We start from the raw sequence: 22,633 nt of genomic DNA, 5'->3' as shown, positions 1-22,633 counted from the left end.
TATATGGCTTGCTTTTCTTTACATTTATATGTTAAAGATTTATTAAATATGACATTTTTAGGTTACATTTTTAAATTTTTAGAATTTTCTTTATAGTGAAAGAGAAGAGAATCTCCTGAAGGTGTTTTTTGCCTCTATAGTTAATTATCTAACAGTCTTAGTGGTCCAACTATTCCTGATGTCAAAACAGGCTGTAAGTGGCCTATGAACTAAATAAGAGATGAAATAAAAGCAACAACATAAAGTGGGAAAAAAGTGATTTAAACCATTAATATAACGAGTCAGTTAAAAACTGTGATGGTTTACCATTATTGTTTAGAGTGCAGCCTTACCTCTGGTATTCCTGATCCGCATGCGTACGGAGCAAAGGCTCTGACCAGTATGACAGCCAAGAAGGAGAACATCAGAGCCCAAAATATGTACATCAGGTAGTTCATGATGTAGGCAAAGGGACCCTGCAGAGGCACAAATAGCACGCACACACACACACACACACACACACACACACACACACACGAAGTGACAAATGATTTCTGAAAAATGAATAAATAAACACAACATAAATAAACATAACATAAATAACTAAGCAGGGATTCGTTTTGTGGAAATCCTGAAGTCACAGTGGTTTAGATTTTGCACCATGACAGTTTTCAACCAGTAGATGGAGCCATAGCAGCACTGAAGCCTGAGGAACAGTCAACAAATCTCAAACTCAAGGCTTGGGATTACACTTCATTCACACATTTGGAGCCAAGAAAATCCCTCAAAAACAATTCTGAGAATAACAACTGCTACCAACTAGAAATTGCACGCATCAAAATCAGCAGAAAGTTTTAAAATCTTCTCCTACCTCTGACTTTCCTGTTATGAGCTGAGCCCAGCTCTGCCACTGTGGACACCGGTCCCTCTCCTGGAACGTGGTCTCGTTAGACAACCAGCAGCAGTGCTCGTGGTTGAACCAGAAGCCTCGGAGACACAACCCTCCCTTCACGTCCGTCATCCAGTGGGCTGAGATGTCGATGCCGCCGGCTAGAGCACCTGAAAAAGTTGAGAAGAAAGACAACAAGAAAGAAAAATCTGTAAGATAAAGACCCTAAAATAATAGAGAGAACCCCCAACAATCAGACAGCTCCCCCTATGAGTAAGCACTCGGTGACAGTGGGAAGGAAAAACTCCCTTTTGACAGGAACAAACCTCTGGCAGAACCAGGCTCAGGGAGGAGCAGCCATCTGCTGTGGCCAGTTGGAGGGTTAGGGGAGGACACGAGAAAGACACACTGTGGAAACACTGGCTTCAGCAGACTCTCCATTTGTTTCAAGTCTAAAACAGATCGTGCTCCTCTTCTTCGGAACAAACGGCCTGAGGAGATGAGGCCAAATCCTTGACCTCCTTTAAAGTTCATCTTAAACTCACTTTATATAGACTTGTATTCTGTCCTCTCAATACAAGTAATGCTGTCTTTTACAGCCTTTTATTGTCCGGTTACCGCCTTAACTTGTCTACGTTATTATTTCTGTTCCCTTGCTTGAGGTCTTAGCAGTAGCAAGGGAACAGAAGTAACAGTGCTCTCCATTTTCACTGAGATAAGCTACAATGATGAGTTTTAAAACGAGTTTTTGAGACAGAACAAATCTGGGCTAGAAGATAAGCCTGGTATTAAAATGTAAGTGAGGAGAATTTTATTTTGACTGATACGTCTCACCCACATGATGGTACAATTTACACAAAATGCAGGTTATTGAAGTTTCCTCCAGTGAATCATGAGAAAACATAAAATATCCAGGTCCCCATGTCATAGACATTAGTCAAACTTTGCACAGTTTTGTTTTATTAGATACGCTCACGTTATTGCACAGGGCCTGAAGAACGCTGTGCTTTTCCATGGAATCACACAATTTATTGTGATTGCCTGGTTTGCGCCTTACATTTTCCCTTTATTGTTTTAACAATCTCGACTTTTATGGTTGTTTGAATTTAGCCTCCGAGTACTCTGCATAACTCCGAGTTCTGTTTTTATAGGTGCTATATAGATAACGTTTATTATTTTTATTATGCATATCTGAGTGCGACCAAATGTCAGAGAAGTGGATCAGTGTAATCTGAACAAGTTTACAACCCAAAGGGTCAACAAAAAGATTTTTAACCAACATTGCTAACATTCATTTCCTTTAGATAGGTGCCGCCCCGCATATGTTCAGTGCTGTGCTCGTGCTACGTCGCGGCTCTAAACCCGTTTTCTGTCAACCCATGGGATATAATGTTCAGCTGATGCAGGCAGCAATGAAACAAGAGAAAAAGTCTGAGCAAGTACAAACGCTTTCCATCAAAGTGCTTCAGAAGCCTGAAAGCCTGGGAAGATCAGTTAAATAACTGTGTTTTTAAGAGCAGTGCCCTAAAGTCTGTTGCCACAGCAGATAATCTACCTCCATCTCACCCAATCCCCGCCATCCTTCTGTGTAACACAAACCATCTGCATGTCCTCCTTCACTTCTAATTACTGATCCCCATCTTTAATATCCTTTGTCCAGTATATCCACTATCCTTCATCTGGACAAGCCCAAAGCATCTCAGCCTTGCCTCTTTAACTTTGTCTCCCTACTGCTCAGGACCTGAGGTCCCAAATTCAGCAAAGATATGATAACATTTCAATAACCACTCAGAATTTGAGCTGCTGCACTTAAGAGGGACAATTTATGTGCGAGACACCCAATTCAAAACGGCAGCGTATAAAGAATTTGCATACTTTATGCTGCAGTGTGTTTTTCAATTCACAGCATCTGGAGTTAGTTTGCTTTTCCTTCCTTATGATTGTGTCTACCTGTTATTGAAGACAACTGTGGTAATAAAGCATTAATAAATGTATGTGTGGGGATGAGTGTGTGGAGTACCTGACATGAGTCCCACCAGCAGCATGAGCAGCCACCCTGAGAAGGCATCACTGATGCTGTGCAGCAGGGCCACAGTGGACTGTCTGCTCTTATTGGTGATCTGGATGAACGGAGAAATGAAAGAAATGAGAAAGTGAAAAATTTCTTCCGTATCCTAAAACATGACATTAAAGTCATTTGAATGACGCTGAGACCTCTGAAAATATACAGCTGGTCAAGACAAAAAGTGACGAGTTATATTTAAGTACATTTATCTCATGTGCTGCTGTATTGACGGCTCATGTAATAAGGCGTCAAGTCCAAGCTACATCTGCACATAACCTCCATCGTCCCTGTTTCTACTCTAAAAAGTGTGGCGATACATAAACAACCCACATAATGCTAAATAAAACAAGCAACAGATCGAGATCAAAGTGATTCACAATCATAAACAAATTTAAAAAATAAATAAATCCAGTCCACAGGTATCAAATGACATTGTAGTGCATTTAATGTAAGTTTAGAAGCCGCAAACTCAAACACAAAGCCTTCTTTAGTTTTCAGTCTAGGACCAGGAACCAATAAGAGCTTTGATCAGAGCACCTCGATGAACCAACACCAAACCCATGGATGCAGGAGTTTGCTAATGTAAGCAGGCATATGAACATATCTGTCAAACAACTTCATGGGGAGAGTGCAAAGATGACAAAATAGATCCCCAATAGCATCACTTAGAGGACTGAGTAAGTAGTTGTTCGGGAGCTTTGTGGACCACTTATAAGTGATCTGAAGATGACTCACTGAGGCAACGAACAGTGACGCACCAAACACGAGGAAACGAAGCAGTAATCATTTGTATTTTTGATTTGGACACCATTTGACGGACCCAGATCTACCAAAAGAAAATTGACCTTGAACTGACGCTTGCTTTGGCACCCAGGGAGTACATTCCTCATCTTGTTATAGGTATGATAGTGAAATTCATCTAACTCCCCCCAAAAACATCCTTCCTCCTTACCTCCCTGTGCCTGTCCCGGTCTTTGCTCTTCTCTCTGACCCAGTCGATGGTGTTGAAGTCTTCATAGGTGCCCACTCCAGGCAGCGGATCCTCCAGGGGGTCAACAAGCCTGCTGGGGCCGTTACCGTTCATACCGGCTGTTCTGCTGGTGCCGTTACTCTCCTCGTAAACTCCTGAAAGCAAGGAACAGAAGGTACATTTGAGACAGAGCAATGAAGTCACATTCAAACACCTGTCGCTTCAGCACTTCCTGCAATGAGGCAATGATGGGACCACAGACTGATGTTTACAGAATATAACCTTTCCGCTTTAGCTGTCACAACATCAGCAGGACTGCAAGATTCAAGACATTTGAAGATTTATTAGAAAGCTTTACTCGTCTAGAATAACCAGTGTTAGCTTCATTTACTGAGCAGAGAAACTCAATTTAAATGCACATCAGTATAGGTCTGCCCTGAGGATGGAGGAAGAGGAAAGACCACAGGTTTATCTCATTAGGAGCACAAATTGCAGTAAATCTAAGAGTAGAAATTCAGGTTTCTGATATACAAGCAGAGAAAAGCTGTTCAGAAACATGTACCATCACCATTGTGCCGAGTTGGTGTAACTTGAAATACACAGACACAAACTATCGCTCAATTCTTTTCCCGGGGACCTTCTGCATTCATTCTGACTCTACATGTTTATTCACGTAGTCCAACAGAGCAGCTTTGCATGAATAACTGTTCAAAACAATCCTTGTTTGTCTTACACTGTCAGAAATAAGCTTGTTTTTCACACTTTCCACTGTTTCACTAAAGCTTGGTGAGCAGTTAGTGAGTGTTTGCAGACAAGTCAGCATCTTCTAGGCAAATTACAGGCGACCGCTGGCAACCTGCTTTGTGATCAAAGCAACTTCAAGGAGTTTTTTCAGTGCAGCACTGCAAACCTCTTTGCAACTGATTCACTTATCGACATCAAGCAACCTCCAGCTACCACTTGTCAACCAACCAGGGATCACACATTTTCCTCAGTGACATGCGGCTGCTGGGAGGTTGTCAGCTGGTCTCTATGCCTGTGTGACCCTGAAACCTGATTTAATCCTACATTGCAACCTTCTGGATCATTCAAGTCGTAGTATAGTTACATTTCTTGTAAGGAGCATGTCAAGTTACGGCATAAGGTTAAAAGGACTTTCTGGTTACGTCATAAGTTACAATGTAAGATTTCCTGCTAAAGCATAATTCAGGCCTAAATGTAGCAATGTAGCAATTTAAATCAGCTGTGTTGGATCAAAGACAGCTAAAACCCTGGGAGACAGTAAAAATATTACATTTAAAAAACACAAATTTGAAAAGTACCACAAAAAATCTTAAGTATTTCACATATATTAAAGTCTTCACAGCATTTAAGCTTGAGAGTGACAGAAATGTCTTTCTTACAGAAATAACACTTGTTTCTCAAAGATGAATGCGTCAACAGCAGCAAAATGAGTTCCTCCTTCTCTCAAGCAAAATCTGACTGCTGTATAAAATAACACACAGACACACATAGGCCTAAATGCTAAGAGTGGTAACCCCACGGCTGAGTCTTATTACAAAGCAAAGAAAAAGGGTAAAAAGAAAAAAACATTTCCTGTTGCTCTTTTGTGGGCAAAGTGCATTGTAGCCTGCTTCTATGATTTTGATAACACCAATCCTATACAATGCTGTATTGATGAAAGTCTGAGGGAAAGACACACAAGGCTCTGAGATAGAGTTCTGCTTTATTCTCTCAAGCAGCTCCAGAACAAAAGAGCCTGAGTACGTGGCAGCGTCGGCGCTACAGGCAATCATATCCAGACACAGCAACCAATCAAAAACAGATCCAAACGGAAACAGGAAACAACGCAGGGAGACCTTCAGATTTACGCAGTGAGGAACTGTGTTATTATGAGCCCAAAACAATGGCCTGAGCTGAAATTAAAAGTGTTTTCACTTGAGTATTAATGCGGAGCGCAATATAATTGTAATGACTGGGAAAGCAGAGGAGAGAACTACCCCTGAGAACTAAGGGGGGGAAAACCCACAGTACGCATGAACTTACATTAGTGTTAGGAAGATGGCTCTCCTCAGGTGATCATGAAGTGCAGTGTGGTGAAATTCCAGCTTGTGATTCTGATGTGTGATCAGGAAGCCACGGCTGGTCTGATTTAGGATTACTTCACATTTCTGCGTTTTGTAACACTACAGCAGCAGAATGTTATTATGCGACAACACAAAAGGGACATTCTACACACCCGAGCTGACAGGTTAGACTGGTTTTACAGGGTGAATTAACAGAACTGATCTGTTGATATTTGTATCAGCATGGTTTAGAGGAACACCAGTATGGGTGAGTGAATTAATAAAGGGGAAAAAGAAGGCACAGTTTGTCATGCAGAGGCAAAGTTGTAGCCACAGCTACGTCGTTAAGTATTAACCTGGATTGTTTTGCCCAATCACCAGAAGCCTGGTTTGAGACCCCGTTTGTAAACTTATATAAACTCCTGACAAGAATCCTTCTTGCAGGTGTCAAAATGCCTTGTTCACTGGCACATTTACAGCACTACTGTAGTATGACTGGCAATGGAGGTCTTTATCAGTAGGAAACACTAAAAGCTATGAAAATCCACTTAAAAGTCCAAAATGAAGGCCCTCTGTTACATTATCCAAAGCTGTCCGGTGGGCCGGATTAGAGTCTTTACAAGCCGATTCTGGTCCCCGAGGCTTATGTTTGACAACGCTGATATAGACATCACTGTCTCAAGTTATGCAAAACATCCCTTTCTGCAACGTTAGAGGGCAGCTGAGGGTAATGAAGCCTGTGACATACCTGTGGTAATAATCACTCATCTTTAAAAAAACAACAACAACAACAACAACAACAAGTTCAAGGTTTATCGTACCCACCCTCGTGCCATTTATTAGCCATACTGCACACTGTGTGCAGGAACAGGCCGCAGGCCTCCATGACCCTGATAGTGATGGTCTGCTAATGTGAAAACAAAACATAAATAATGTTCTTGGTCATATTGTGCTCAACGCCCTGCTTCCAAGTCCATCTCGGAGTCCTTCACACGATGTGGAAATGCAACATCTGTGTTAAATTGTTTTCCTTTCCTGGCACTGTGATTGGGTGAAAAAAAAAAAAAAATCTCAGAATAAAGAAAACAACTTTGTTGACAGTTCACACTTTCAAAATCATGAAGTGTGTTATGCTTTGTTCTGCTTGTGTTCAGCCTTGGACACAAACTGTGGTGCAAACCAGGGCCTCGCCCTAATCCTCAGATCTCTCCCAGGCTGAAATGTTAACAATTTGTTTCTGTGTGAAGACATTTTGGTTTTGTTCCTTTCTCCATGTGCACTGACAGCACCAACAGTTTTATTCAGATTGTAAAACAAACACTTCTTCCTGCTCAAAGTCCTGAAGAAGAAAAAGCAGCAGAAGCCCCATTAAACACACTCTTACTGCATTTACACCTTATTTCTATTTGCTTTGCAATACGCCTGTGTTGTATTACATTTAGCTTTTTAGATAAGTTATTCAACATACAATAGCTATCATATTTAATTATTTACTGCATTTACTGTATTTTATTTAGACTTCAACAATTTTATATATTTTTTTATCTTTACTTAATATTTTATTTATATTTTTATTTATTTTTCCTTGAGATCCATATCCATTTTATTTAGATTTGACAGTCATGCTGTTTTATATTCAAATTTTCATCCATCTAAAATGCATTTTTATTATTTAACATTTTATTTACATTTTTATAGATTTTCATATCAATTTCTGTAATGATAAAGTGTTTTATTGCATTTTATTTACATTTTAGTTACCTTATTTTTTGTATTTAATCGAGTGCCTTTGTGCTGTGTAGTTTTTATTTTATTGACATTTTTGTCATTTTGTAGTTTGTGTTATTTTATTGCACTACACATTTACTCTGCTTCGTTTAAGCCATTATTGTACATGTTGTACTTTTGTACGTTTTGGATGCTGTAAAACAGAAACGTCCTAATTTATCCAATCCTATCTTGATCCTGATTACCAAAAACTGACGAAACACGCGATATTCAAACAGACCAAAAGAAGGCATGAAAGTGACAGAGACACCCAATAATACAAACACACTTATTCAGACTGAGTGTAAAAGACCTTAAACAGTCACACACCGAGACATGACCATTGTTTGGACTGCGTCTTGTATCAATTACAGTGACATACACACCAGCACGCCAACCACATGACTCACTGCATGATGGGTCGTAAATGGTCTTAATAATTAAACTCTGGTGCCATAAAGTTCAAGATGTCAGCAGAAAAACAAAGCAAAGCAAAGTCGAGGTTTTAAGATTTAGTGCAAATTTAAACAGTTGGTGTATAAAAGAAGACAGTAGATAAAACACTGAACATGACTGCCGAGTAGTTGCAGTGATTGTGCTGAAACTATTTAACTCTCGGCTCTGTTAAAGCACACTTCTTGTTTATGACAGCGTGAGAGCAGAGTACACTGGCAGTGAAAAGAAAAAGAAAATCTGAGCTGAAAGGAAAACACTCTCAGTGACACAAACTCACCATTCTCAATCAAATCCTCCTCATCCAGCTTCTTAGTCCAGAACTCCCAGTGCATCTCTCCTCAGCCCCCCCTCAAACTCCCAAAACTTAAAATCCACAATCGGTGCTACGACTCAGACTGAAAACTGCCCACAGTCCCTCCTTTGGACTCCAACAGAGCGCCCCGAAGGCTGTTGAAGGAAGTGAATGACTGGCTAATCTGCCTGGGAAGTCTTTAATGACTTGCTGAGCTGTTTTTAAAGGTTTGTGAGCTGTAGCTGCTTGACGAAGGCAGATTACTGCGTAAAAATGAGATCACGTGTGTTTACAAGATCTTTCACCTCCTGAATGCTGCGGGACCCTGATAGCTGACAGGAAGAAAGGTTGTGTGGTACACAGTGCTGTGAAACAGGGTCAGGCTGTGAGTTACATTTACTCTCCATTCATTCTGTGAACGCAGTCCTCTTGAATATCAATTGCCGAACAGCTCGTGCTCTGATAAGCACCGCTGACCTACAGGCAAAACAAAAGCCGTGAAAGAAATTTGAAATTTAAAAAGCTCTTTTCTACCTCAGACGGGGTGCTTTTAAAAAGGGGGGATAAAAGTCGACTAAACGAACGAATGAATTACTACCAGTTAACACTTTTATAGCCTTAACCGTGGACTTTAACTGCACTTTAACCCTATTAAGAGACGCTGAACTAAAAGCGAGTGATGCCAACAATGCTGTGAACTCAGGAGAATTCAGTTATCTCACTGCTACACACAGCCATCACATTTCTATGAGATACACAGTATTTACAGTAGATATGGTTCAACCACACTGAAAATTCAGGCTTTCTAAAGGTCTTTCCGATTTTTTCTTTGGACATTTGTTTGCTTTTTTTACTCATTTGCAGTCCAGTCCAGACCATTGTTGTGTATACACATAACACACTAGGGTTGGGCGATATGTAAAAATTTTCCAGCTGGCCATCATCAGTCCGACAGTCGAGACAGACTTTTTGATGGGCGGAACAATGTAATCATGCACGGACTGATTTGCACGTTTACCACACAGAAGAAGTTCAAACACGGCCGAACAAATCCCCCCCCAAAAAACCCCTGTCAGCGTTAACGGGGCTTAAACGCGGTCATCACGATTAAAATTTTTAAAGCGCTCAACCCATCTGGAACTTTGGATAAACTGCCCGAAATGCATTGACAAAGATGTTTCAGGGATTTTGACTCAGTCTACGCTCCAGATGCGTTAATTGGTAATCGCATTGTCGTGATGATGTCGCGTTAACGCTGACAGCACTAAAAACATGTAAAGTTGCCAAGTTGGGATTTCTTTGGCTTTAAACCAGATGAAAGAGGTAAACCTAAGGATGTAATCAAAGCGGTGTGCCGCTTGTGCAGATGTATAGTGCGAGAAAAGTACTCAAACACGACTAACTTACATGGGCATATACGCGTCCACCATCTGGCTGAGTATGCTAGGCCAGCGGTCCCCAACCCCCGGGCCTCGGACCGGTACGTGAGTCGTTTGGTACCGGGCCGCGAGAGTTGAGGGTCAGGTGTGAAATGTATGGTTTTCAGGGTTTTTATCGGTTTTCAGCGTCCGTGACACCTTAAAGGCCGGTCCGTGAAAATATTGTCGTGCATAAACCGGTCCGTGGCGCATAAAAGGTTGGGGACCGCTGTGCTAGGCTATCACCAGCTTCTGCAGCTCCATCAACAAGCATTTGGGCGCACTCTGACGAGGGTGCATTTACTCGCAGATGAAAGAGGGTGCTATTAAAAAAGCATTTTTTTCCCCCTGTTGACAGCTTCTATTAGCTCTATCATTATTAGCAAACTTACTCATGGGCAAATAAATAAATAAAAACTATCGATGATATCGTTGATAGTCGATATATTCCTCCAATCGCCCAACCCTATAACCCTATAACAGACTAGGCAAAAATTATATATTTTAAATAACATCTTTAGCTGACTCTATGAAAAAGTAGCTTGACAGGCAAAAAAAAAAGCTATTAGCTGAAAACAATATTTGAGCCAAAACTTAAATTTGGACTTCATCACACCTGTTGCCACTGTTGAATGTCCAGATGTATGTATGTACAGACAAAGTCGAGCTAGACCTTTTTTTGTTTAGATAGGTAAACAGGCTGTTACAGTAGTCAAGTCTTGTAGAGACAAAAGCATGTATTATCATCTCGAGTTCACTTGTTGACCCGATGGATCTATGTTTTGAAATGTTCCTCAAGTGAAAAACGCTCCAATGTCCCTCCAAAGAAAAAGCTTCAGCAAAACAAACACCCAGGTTTCTAACTGGTGCATCCCTGGTGAAAATGGATATATGGTTCACAACCAAATGGAAATGGATATCTCTAAAAAGGTATGCTGACCACTCAGCCACTCTAAAAAAAACAAAAAAACAAAAACAAATGCACACGTTACAAAGACAACCTTCAAAGCACTGAGCCAAACATGTTCCATCGAAGAGCAAAGAAACACACTAGCATCCCGGCTACACATCCATACCAAAAGCCAAAGAAAACATCCAATGCTTCCCAGAAACTGGGTTAACAACACGAAGACTCCACCAGAGCAACACTGCTGGTTTCCAGCAAGGGACGTCATGCTGAGTTCAGCACTCGCTGTGTGTTCGAGTGTGCGTCCTGAGGGAACCAACCAGACTGATCATCACAGCGCGCGCACACACACACACACACAGAGAGAGAAAGAAAAAGGGCTCTGGTAAGGCTCTGAACCTTGAACTCTTCAGGTCTTGTCTCTATGGGAAATGGCGTCTCATGTGACCCCTGTGACGTTTTGATGACTGACAAACAAACTCTGCAACACACTAACATAGTGGGCTGTCATTACTTTACGAAGCTAGAGATCTAAAAGTCATATTTACCAGGTCTGGGGAAAAATAAATCAATTAGGAATATGTGTCTGTGGCTGATTTGATTTTTTTCCTTATATGTAGAAGATCATATTTTGAAAGAACCTTTAAATATGAGGATGTGATGCAATAGTCCTGCTGGAAAATTACTGACAGGCAGCTTTGCAGAAAAGTGGCCCAGACCCAGACATTACAGAAAAGGAGGAACTAACATCAACAAGTCAGCAAAACGTAACTGAAAACTTTGAAGTGGTAAATCTAGGCAGTTACTAATTGACACGATTCTAGGTTGTTGTTGTTGTTTTTTTAAAAACAGAAGACATTTTAATTCAGATTTTATTAAAGGCAATGTTCTTTATTATATGCTTCAAACTGTATGGGGGTGGACCTGAACGTATATGAATGTGCAAGCGGTTACTGCAGTAAAAGGAAGTAAAGGGAAGAATGAGTAAGCTCAGCAAATCTCTGGCTCTGTTCGTGGTTTGAAGAGGACTTTTTACTATTATAGAGGTAAAGCTGTAACAAAGTGGCAGCTGTTTTAACATTTAAGTATCCCCAGATGACCTTTACTTGACCCACTATAGAAAACCTCATCAGGTTTTGTAACTTTCTTGAATGCATTTCTGCTTCATTATGAAAATAAGCGCTTTCATTTGCATAAGTCTTATTTACACATTTACTTACAAAAGGTAATCCCACTCCACGCTTAGTTCACTTATAAAGTAAATCCAAAAGAAAAAACAGAAATTACTTTGGTGAAACTAACGTGAATTTTAAAAAATTCATCAACATAAATAGATTAATACCTACATACATAAATAAACATTTTAAAAAGAACACTAATAATAAAAACAGAAAAACTTAATTTGGCAGGCAAACTAGTGTGCTAATTCATGCAAAAAGTATTTTAAAGTACTTGTTGTATTGTATAATGGTATATTAATTTATTTAATAAACCATTTATTCATTTGCGTTTCATTTGGTCCATTTTAGTACTTCATAGTTATCACTGTAACATGTGACAGGCAACCAAGTCCCTGTCAATCATTATAACCTGTTTTCATAGTTATGGTGTGATAAGACAGTTCAGTGCCTGATGCAGCAGGACTGGCAGTCAATTTGAGCTGCAATGAAAGCACTTTAGATAACAACAGCAGCACAAGTGATAAAGCAAAGGAACACAAACCCCAATGAACTGAAGAAACACTGTAAAGAAGAAAGGGCTAACACAGAGAAATGGATTACTTTGACATATTGCTGCTAAAGGTACAAACTAACTACACCAGTAGTACTTTTTTTTTTTCCCACAGGACCACAAAGAGTCATTTGAAACACTTTTAAAAACTTTAGCTGTCTCTCTGAGCAAAAATAGTGCTTTTCACTTTTCCATCATATCTTTGGAAATCCTTTCAAACTGTTAGAGTTCAGATGCACATTTATTAACTACATGTCTACATAATAAAAGGAGCTGAAGCAACTAGATGCATCATTTCAAGGCTGTAGTTCTTCAATCGTCTCTCCTTTTGTTCCAGTTTTGCTAATACTACAGGAAGCGGTGTCTGAAAAGGGCTGGGAAAATCATCAGAGACCCCAGTCACCCATCACATGGACTCTTCACCCTCCTGCCCTCTGGGAGGCGCTAGAGGAGCCTCCGGACTAAGACCACCAGGTACCGGAACAGCTTCTTCCCCACAGCTGTCAGACTCCTGAACTCTGCCTCCTGACATCTGACCCACGTTAACACATGGACTGAACATACACACACACACACACACACACACACAAAATGGACAACTGTACCCTCAAACACACAATAATAACATGGACTGAACCACCACTCACAACCACTAGCACTTTATATAGCCTCTTAACTGCACTACTGTATAGTTCTGTGTAAATAATCATACGATCATTTTAATTCTATAACTGTTTACAACTTGCATAGCTCCCATTTCTGTATAGTTCTTTATTTCATACTCTGTATAGTTGGGTTTTTTTTATATTTATATCCTGTTCATAGCCTGTACATACTTATAGTTATAGCATATTCATAACATACTTCATACCGTGTACATATTACATACCGTAATAGACCCATTTCTGTAATATACTCACATATCTATATTATTGCTAATATATATTGTAATATATCTATATCATGGCTAAAAGCACTTCTGGATGGATGTAAACTGCATTTTGTTGCCCTGTACCTGTGCATGTGCAATGACAATAAAGTTGAATTCTATTCTAATACAGCAAAGATAAGGGTCAAGGCGGTGTCAACAGTGGGCAGCTGGCACACCCAAGATATTTTCAGAAACACGTGGGATTATAATTACAGTGGAGAAGGTTATTGTGGATAATCGATATCAATTCACACAATTTTAGAATAAATAAATAAATAAATGAAGAAAAAGGAAAGGAAATGGTAAATAAATGATGGAGGACTAATATCAAAGCCATTATAAGGACATGAAAAACTTTGGTAAAAAAGAAAACAAATTAAATTCCTAGATTTCAACTGTAAGTATATTTAAATGAAAGACAAAATTTCAATATTCTGAAATTATGTGAGATGAAAGGTCCAGCAACACTTATAACACCAGGGAACAACTTTATCAACAGACCAACGCTGTTGAGCTTGTGTCCTTGATCGTGGTCATTACAAAACACCAAACAGTTTGTGTTTAACTTAAAAAAAAAAAAAAAAAGTATACTCCAGAGAAAAAAATGAAACCAACTAATCACCCATTAACACGCAAATAGGCTGACCAAGCATTCAAGCTGATGATGCTTGAATGCTTGAACCAAAGTTCAACTAAGCTCTTGACTGAACCATTACAGATTTAAAAGGGATGTCACCTTATACATCTTAAAGTGGTTCATTCCCAGATGTGCAAAAAACCACAAACTAGTTCAAATTAGACGACAATCACAGGAAATGTAAAAATGAATTTCTTTACATTACCATTTTTTTCTAGACATATAAAAACAAAAATCTAGTGAACCACAGAAACTCATTAACAGATCCTTATTAATACCCGTTAATACACTCTTTAAATGGAATATCCGGAATGCCTCAATAGCTTCCAATGCCTACAAAGAATAAAGGCGAGCTACAATGTTTTTTTTATTACAATGGCTTGTACCAGGGCTGGTTAAATCATTCCTCTTAATAGAACATCCGTGTTTGTTCATTTGTTCTTTCAGAGGACGGGAGGTTTCTCCTTGATATATTTTGTTGCATGGAGGCTCTATCATGTGGACCAAAATGTTATTTTTGCAGGTAATAAGGACTTTTACATCAATAATCTTGCCATTTGTAGAGTCTTTAAATTATTTTTTAATTGTATTCCAGCATGAAATAATGTATTCCGATCAGTAGGTTTGGAATAAAGAGAGGTGGACAGATATTTGTCATTTTTTTGGTTACTCTTAAGTCAAGAAAGTTATTTTTTTAGTACTATGATCAAGAGTATAACAAACCTACACAGTGTCCGTTTAAAAAAATTCTACAAACTCCAGTAAATTGGTAACGGATCCCTTTCAAAGTAAAAATTCATCATATTAGACGGTGATTTTGTAGACCTAGTGTGAAGAAAATGTTCCAGTGACTCTAGGCCTGGTTCATGATCAGTGTTTGTATACAAAGATTCAATATCTAAGGTACACATAATTATGAGGGTTAATAGGTGGGAGTTCTTTGAAGCAGAAAATAGGACCTAGTTCAAGTTGTTAATATGAAACTCTACAAAACCTGATATTCTCTCAGTTGCATTTCCAATTCCAGACACAGTAGGTCTGCCAGGTGGATGTTCAAGACAGATTTTTTGTAATATATACAAAAAAGCTCTTAAACGGATGTTCATTAAGTAAAAAAAGTTTTCTCCTTCAGAGAAATGTGACCATAGAAGAAACACAAACTGTTTGGTGCAATGACCTCGGTGAAGGCCACAAGCTGAAACATGTCGGCGTCTTAATGAAGTTGTTCCCTGGTGTTTCTGGAGTTTCCATCTCACCAGTTTATTTTATCTTTCTCCACTCAACTTGGAAGTAGGTGAAGTTGTGCCAGACATCTCTAAAATGTATTAATTTATATTCTCACAGAATTTTTTTTCTCTTATACATTTACATTTTTTTTTTCTGTGTGTGCCTGCACGGTCTAAGCAAATCACGCAATTTGATAAATTCCCTTGTTACTGTACTCAGGAGACATGGAGGAAAGCAAAGAGCTGGGAGAAGCAGCAACATGTTCACTTCCATTGGGGGATTAAAGGATTTCAAGGGGAAAGTGTTGTTTCTTTTGATGAACACAGTCTACACTGCCACGAGGACTAAGAAGAGCCATATACCGCAGGGGTGGAGAACTCCAGGCCTCGAGGGCCGTGTCCTGCGTGTTTTAGATATCACCCTGAGTCAAATGATTACAGGCCTCTACAGAACTTCAAGGCATGTTGAGGAGGTTGTGATTTAAATCCGCTGTTTTGGATCAAGGACACATCTAAAACCTGCAGGAAACCGGCCCTTAAGGCCTGGAGTTCCCTACCTATACAGGACATAAAGGACAACCTTCACTGCACAGAAGTGTTTGACAGAAGGTTCAGAACACTTTGATGTCAGTATTTGGACTAGCAGTGCCTCCCCAACCCAAACTTTCCTCTTCAAACACCGCAGGCTAATGAGTCCATGGGAAACAGGTTACACAAGGATATAAACGAGCCTGCTTGGTAACAGGTTCAAGTGCTCGCTAACGACCGGTTAGGAATGACACAAACACTTTCTACTGCCAAGCTTCACCACGGAAAGTAACAAAAAGAAGGAAGTTTGAGCTGAAACATTAAAATGGCAGGAAACATAAAGAAAGACGAGTTGTCATTTATCAGGGTCTGAGAGTGGGACAGTTTAAGTTCAGAGTTGGATCACTCACTCTTAAGGGTAACCCAGTTGTTACCTAACTCATGGTGGATGCCACTGTGTACGAGACACATGGCTTATACACAATTTTCCTTGACCGATAATAACGCTGGTCAAAGCATACATTGTTATTTTATTAGGTTCACACTTACCACAGTAACTCAGTTTAAATTAGCTTTCTTTACGCGAGTTTTCCACTTGGATGATATTAACCCAAGAGTTTTAGCTGATGTTTCCTGAGTTCCCTGGAGCCAGGCACATAATTATATAATTAGTCTGAAACCTGCATGAAACTCAACTTCTGGTTCTCCTTTATTCTACTCTCTCTTTTATGAGCAATGATCTTCTTTCATAAACCATTGTGTAATAAAAAAAAAAAAAGCTAAAAACAAAAAAGAAAAATATTTCTCTGGCTTCAAAGAGCTGACAGTGAAACACACAGCTCAACAGCAGGAGCAGCAGGCAGTATATCCACTGACAGCAAATCTTTATCTCATCTGCAGACCTATTGTTGGCACCGTTTTATTGTTCTGCTTAAACTGGTGATGTCACTGTGACATCAGTAGTAACCAGGAAGATTAATAACGCACACTGCTGACACTGCCTTCGCCTTTATTTGCCCTGGCAACAGGTACACTCGGCCAATTTGTCTGAAATTTTATTTTAGGGTATGTCAAGTTGACAACAGAACGATCTGAGCTATATCCGACTCTGCTGTACGGAAGCGAGCTGGAAAAATGTTTGCTGCTTAACCTGCAGGTAGAGTCAGTGATGAGGAAAAGGAAGTGCTAAGGATAAACACGCTCAGGCTCTCAGGGTGGCAGCATGAAAACTACTAAGAGAGTGTCTGTGGGTAAGATACAATGCTCTTCTCTTTAGATGAAGAAAGGAAGGCTCCTTACAGGTCAGTAAGTTCTGGAAGAACACAAATCCCTTGAGGAAGATTCAAACTTCTCAATAGGACAAATTAACCGTAATACACTAGCAGGAGTTTCACAGGATTGTCAATTAATAACAGCAACTATGTTATAACATTGCAAGTGGCAAAAAAAACAAACAAACAAAACAAACAAAAAGCAATAAAAAAAAAAAACTAACAAAGCTGTGTAATAAATGACTCCATTCACTCAATTCCTCTGTTGGATCTCAGCTCTAATTGGCCAAATAAGCATGCAGGGAGTGGGGTGATAAGGTCTGATGGTGACAAAGCAAGAATTTAAAAAAGAAAAATGTGTCCACTGCATGCTGAAAGCATGACATCATTAGTAACCAGGCAGTCTTGTTTCTGATTAAAGGAATTTGCAAACATCCTCTTTAGTCCATTTTATTTGTGCATTTTGCACTGAGGTCTTATACTCTCTTTAAAAATGTCCTTCCATGCATGTCTACTTTTGCTTATGTTTAGTTGTTTGATTTAATATTTTGTATGTGATTTTTTTCTTAGGACAAAGAGTAATGGGACTGTTATTGTTTAACTTCATGTGACCATTATTTCAGTTAGACTTTGATTTGTGTGAATATTTGAGGTGTGTTTTTAAAAACTATTGTACAACTGAGAACGGCATAAAGTTTTAGCTATTAACAGGCCACCATGTCGGAGGCTTCAGTATCATAGGTCAGCGTTCGTGTTCATTTACTTTTTTGTTCAAACATAAAATAAAATAAAATTTACTGAAATAAAAAGAATAAATAGTGAGGTCAAAGAGGTCCCGTCTCCAAATTAAATCCTCCTCCCTTCACCTGCAACCAGTCATGGCTGATGGCTGCCCCTCTCCGAGCCTGGTTGTGCTGGAGTTTTCTTCCTCTTAAAAGGGAGCTTTTCCTCCCCACTGTTGGAAGGGCTTGCTCATAGAGGGGTGTTTATGTGGTTAGGGCTTTCTCTGTATTATTCTGTGGTCTTTACCTTACTTGCTGTTGTGATTCCATGTAGGGCTGTTCGATGTAACGATATATATCGGATGACGATACAAAAACGTTTCATTTTACGCTATCGTTTGTTTCGTGTTGTTGCAAAATAAACTGTTTACGGCAATATTTTTTCATTGTTTTGATGGTCACTGTAGTGGCTATATTAATTTCTTAAAGTTCTCTCTTTCTCTTATGTTTAATATAACCACACTACTGACGGACAGGCGATTGTTTTTGTGTGTTGTCATTAGCAACAACGACGGTAAAACCATCGTGTGGCTCCACATAAACCTTTCACAATAAATCTCAAGATCCTGTTGAGACTTTTCAAAATAAACTGAATCAAGTGAAAGAGTATGCAGTGCTTACAGATGAGAAGAAACAAAGAGTCATTAGGTGCTAAAAAATAAACCTTAGACTCGAACGTTAGAACAGGCTTTTCCCCACTGTGTAATAAATACTCACAAAGAAAATGCCGGCCGTTACAACTTATGTCTAAAAATGTATAGCTTCATGCATCGGTTAAAACACTCGACTCCAGGTACACGATGCGCGGCTGGAAACACTTCACACGAGGCGAGCTGCCCGAGAGTCACAGAATTTACAGAAAATGTTAAATGTTTATGATTTATATCGCATTTCGACGATAGACGTCTTATATCAGGATATAAGATCTTGGTCATATCGCACAGCCATGCTATACAATTGAATTGAACTGAGTGGAAGCACAGCTCTTTTATTCTGACCTGCTTCACCCTCCAACTCATCCTCTTAAATTGGCAGCAATTCTTAAAAATCAGAAACCACACACACACACACACACACACACACACACACACACACACACACACACATATATATAAACACAATAAATCTGTACATTTCCAGGTAACTGTTTATTCAGGTGACTCACAAAGCATGTGCCATGCGCAGACACACACACACACAAACTACTGATACCTTATCAGTGTTTGAGAGCACTAACAGACACTAATCACAGAGTACGCAAACACTTCCAGACAGCAGTTTAGCCACATTAGCATCTGCAGTGCAACTTTTTTCGGGGGTAGAAAATAAAATCAGTTGCCAGGCTCTCTAAACTATCAAGTTGCAAAAGGAAGTGTCATTTAATCCTACTACATTCAAACAGCCAGGCTGCTACTGAGTGACAGCCCAATTCCTCACGTACTAGAGTATGTAGAGTCCTGTGTAGACACAGGAAATGTAATGATATCATGTGCAATCAAAAAGCAAATGACTGTTTATAATATACAAGCAAATGACGGTTTCAGAATTTGAAATGGGCCTGAAACTACAAGTAATTACACACCTATGCACAAACTGTCTACATACAGTAAAAGTCAGTCTTACATTATGTGACAGAAGTCTGCATATTTTCCTGTTAGTTCTGACCATGACGGTTATGATTAATACAACTCAGTGAAATAATTTGATTACAAAACTCGTGACCTTCTTCTAATTCTGACTAAGACCTCTTTCTTGGCAAACATTCTCCTTCCTGTTATTAGCTGTATAAGAAAAGACTGTCAAAAAGATGTAAACTATGTGTGATCTGTGATAGACATTTGCTAGCTTCAGGTCTATTCCTTTTATCTCCAGCAGGGGACAAAAATACATCAGTTTTTAACCTTGTCCATCACACTTTGATTGTTGTTTTACTTTTAAACTAGCCGTGTAGTCTAATATTAATTAGTAAAACAAGTCACTGGGAGCATGTATAGCACGTAGCGTTTTCAGACAAGCTTACAGCTAAGGTGACTCAATCCCAGAGTCACCTTAGCTGTGAAACAGCAGCAACCGGTTTACACTGCTGTGTTTAACTGCATGCCCCACACTTCATAATTATTATATACATGTTACGTTGATAGTAAAGGTGGAAATCACCGAGATACCCCACAATACACAATCTTTCACTCACGATGCGATATTACTGCAGTTTTTAACATTTTGCCACACACTTCCTGCCTTTGTGTCACTTCAGTTATGTTTTTGCTGCAAAATGAGATGGTTGACTAACCCTGTCATTAAAGTGAGACGGAATCAGTCTGCTATCAGTCTGTGATTGTATGGGTTCAAGCTGGCAATTACATGCAGTCTGTTTCTGATAGTGCAACAATCAACTGTGACAAATCCTCCAAAATCACATATCTGTTGCCGTCTACACAGACAGAAATGCCCTCAGCAACCTCTCCTGTTCTTTAGGAATATAACCAGAACAAAGCGAGGTGAGTGTAGTCTCCCCGAGTTGCGCTCATTGACAAAGACTCTGTGGCGTTTAGAGGTTATACAGCAATTCTTCGCAAACCGCCAACAATCTCTCTGAGTGACTGCAGTCAGTCCAAGTCAGACTGCAACTGCTTGCAGAAAACGTTGCCTCCAATCAGGCAAAATGAGCCCTCTTGTCCCATAATAATTCCAGAGTACTTGAATGTATTTAATAAAATATCAATCTAAAATCACCATGCACACCCGCCCCCCATTTGTCAGAAGAAAGAAGTCGTGCAGGAAACAGGCTGAAAGTGATTCTTGAATTTAAACTCTTTTTTTGTATTTATTTACTTTGAGGGGGACTTTTAATGCCAGAGTTAGCTGAAGCAAGTTACATGACTTGTGCTTTGAAGCTGCCTCACAACTCCCTGATAAGAGTTTAGTTGAAATGGTTTATGAACTTTAAAAAGCTTAGCACTGAAACCAGGCGTTGGAAAGACCAGCAGCAGGAGCCCCACCTGAGCTGAGCGGAGGGACGTCGTCCGTGGTCGAGAAGTCCAGCGTGGCTCCTGCGATGTCCACCATCTCGTCATCATCGTCATCGCTGGGATGATGAAGGCCGTCAAAGCTCCCGGAGCAGTACCCGGGGTTTTCCATCCCTTCAGAGCCTTTTCATGGGGGAAAGTAGGGGGAAACAAAGAAGAGAGGGAGGGTTAACTTCTACTAGCCCCACGGTAGGTATCCGCTTTTCCGCTTTAGTTACCTCTCTCTCTGTCGGCTGCATGTTTACCACGTAAACTCGTCCAAAAGTTAGACATAGTAGCGCACAGGTAAGAGGTCAAAGACCCCCCCTGCTAACTGTTTTACTGTTGAGACACGGGCACCGACAACAGCTGCTCTCTGTCCTCCTCACCCGCTTCATACCAAACAGCGGCTGCAGAGTTAATGACAGCACATCTGTGTTTACGGTGAAGTTTTCGCAACCATTTCCGCTTTTTTTGCACTTCTCTTTCTGCTACATGCCTGCGGCTTCGGGGCTAAAAGCCACAAGAGCAGCGAAAAACACAGCGCGGTCCCAGGAACAGCGGATTAGCCTCTTTCCTCGTGACGAGGACCGAGCTGTCAAACAAGCCGACACGGTGTAACCGTACGGCTAACTTTCATCAGCGCTGCTGCTTTTAACCGAAATGTGCTTTGCGCCTTGCTTCATCAATAATGAAAGAAAAAGCCGAATGAATCCGTACTTTACCTGGGAGGGAAGAAAGCAGTCGTGCGGCTCACTGAAGAAGGAGAAGAAGTCTTGTGACTCGGATTATTTGCCCCACCGTCGTCTTCTTCTGCGGGAGCTGCTTATGTCAACACTATCCTGTGTAAACTTAACTGAGAAAACCCTGCGTCATCCACCGACACCCCAACACTGAGGTTTTGTGACGCAATATGTACATTTAAGAAGGTCTCGGCAAAGTGTCCCCTGCTTGGACACTCACGCTGGTGAAACGTAGCGATAACAACTGTTTGCATTTGTCGTTTTGGCACTTAAAGCGCAAACGGTAAGCCGTCGTCAAGTAAGCGAAAATTAGCTACGTCCACCTTTAAGTCTTTTAATAAAAAAAAACGTCGTATAAATTAATTGGCGCTTTTACAGTCCGACACGTTTTAAGATTATACTCGAATATTAAATGCATACATTTTACATTTTTTATTGTTTTTATATGGCGTTAAAGCTTTTATTTTTACGCGACGTCGAAGCCCATGGTTTTTATTTTGAAACCCAAAGGAGGTAGTTTCCGGTTTAAGAGCGCAGCCGCTTTAAGGCTGGCACCGTCGGTGCCAGGAAGAGCAGTCGAGTGAAGAACTGTCGTTTACCAAAATTTGGTTCGCCAATAAGTTCGACAACTCGGTCATCAAAATAACAATAATAATAACTTATATGCAAAGCGTGAGTTTTATATTAAAAATCATCCGACAGTCAGCAAAATTATCCCCCACACTGAGCATCACATGTTGAAACATAAACAGTTTGTGCTGTATTATATCTGGATATTTCTATAATAAGTTATATTTACTACTAGGACTATTTTCCAGTGTATTTAATGAATTACTGTAACTTATCCGTACTGTTCTTACTGCCTTTGAGCAACTGTGACCAATTAATTTCCTCTGGGATTAATAAAATATTCAGATTCTGGTAAATTGTCTTGGGGGAAAACTTCTAATAGATACAATTACAGAGTTTT

At 39.9% G+C, this 22,633-nt stretch overlaps 1 protein-coding gene across 4 annotated transcripts in view; it reads right to left on the bottom strand.

Moving 5' to 3' along the window:
• Positions 1-21,967, bottom strand: part of clcn5b (Cl-/H+ antiporter 5b) — a 43,991-nt gene extending 22,024 nt beyond the window's left edge. The window contains exons 1-6 of one of the 4 annotated variants that reach the window (XM_085450740.1): positions 21,646-21,967; positions 20,915-21,064; positions 3,886-4,058; positions 2,889-2,988; positions 851-1,038; positions 333-455 (exon numbers count right to left, since the gene is read on the bottom strand). In XM_085450740.1, the coding sequence (XP_085306866.1) occupies positions 333-455; positions 851-1,038; positions 2,889-2,988; positions 3,886-4,058; positions 20,915-21,053 (723 nt within the window). In that variant the 5' untranslated portion in view covers positions 21,054-21,064; positions 21,646-21,967. Of the gene's footprint in view, positions 1-332; positions 456-850; positions 1,039-2,888; positions 2,989-3,885; positions 4,059-5,949; positions 7,596-8,469; positions 8,932-20,914; positions 21,065-21,159; positions 21,616-21,645 lie in introns of those variants that run through there. The other 3 variants (XM_085450739.1, XM_085450742.1, XM_085450743.1) reach the window with 3 other exon arrangements.
• Positions 21,968-22,633: the final 666 nt, after the last annotated feature.

Source organism: Copadichromis virginalis, linkage group LG3, assembly GCF_057382275.1.
Source record: "Copadichromis virginalis isolate Kocher_CV1m ecotype Utaka linkage group LG3, C_Virginalis_male_GT1.1, whole genome shotgun sequence".
Classification (NCBI taxonomy): domain Eukaryota; kingdom Metazoa; phylum Chordata; class Actinopteri; order Cichliformes; family Cichlidae; genus Copadichromis; species Copadichromis virginalis.
Note: the sequence above shows the minus strand (reverse complement) of the source record. Positions and strands in the feature narration are given on the sequence as shown.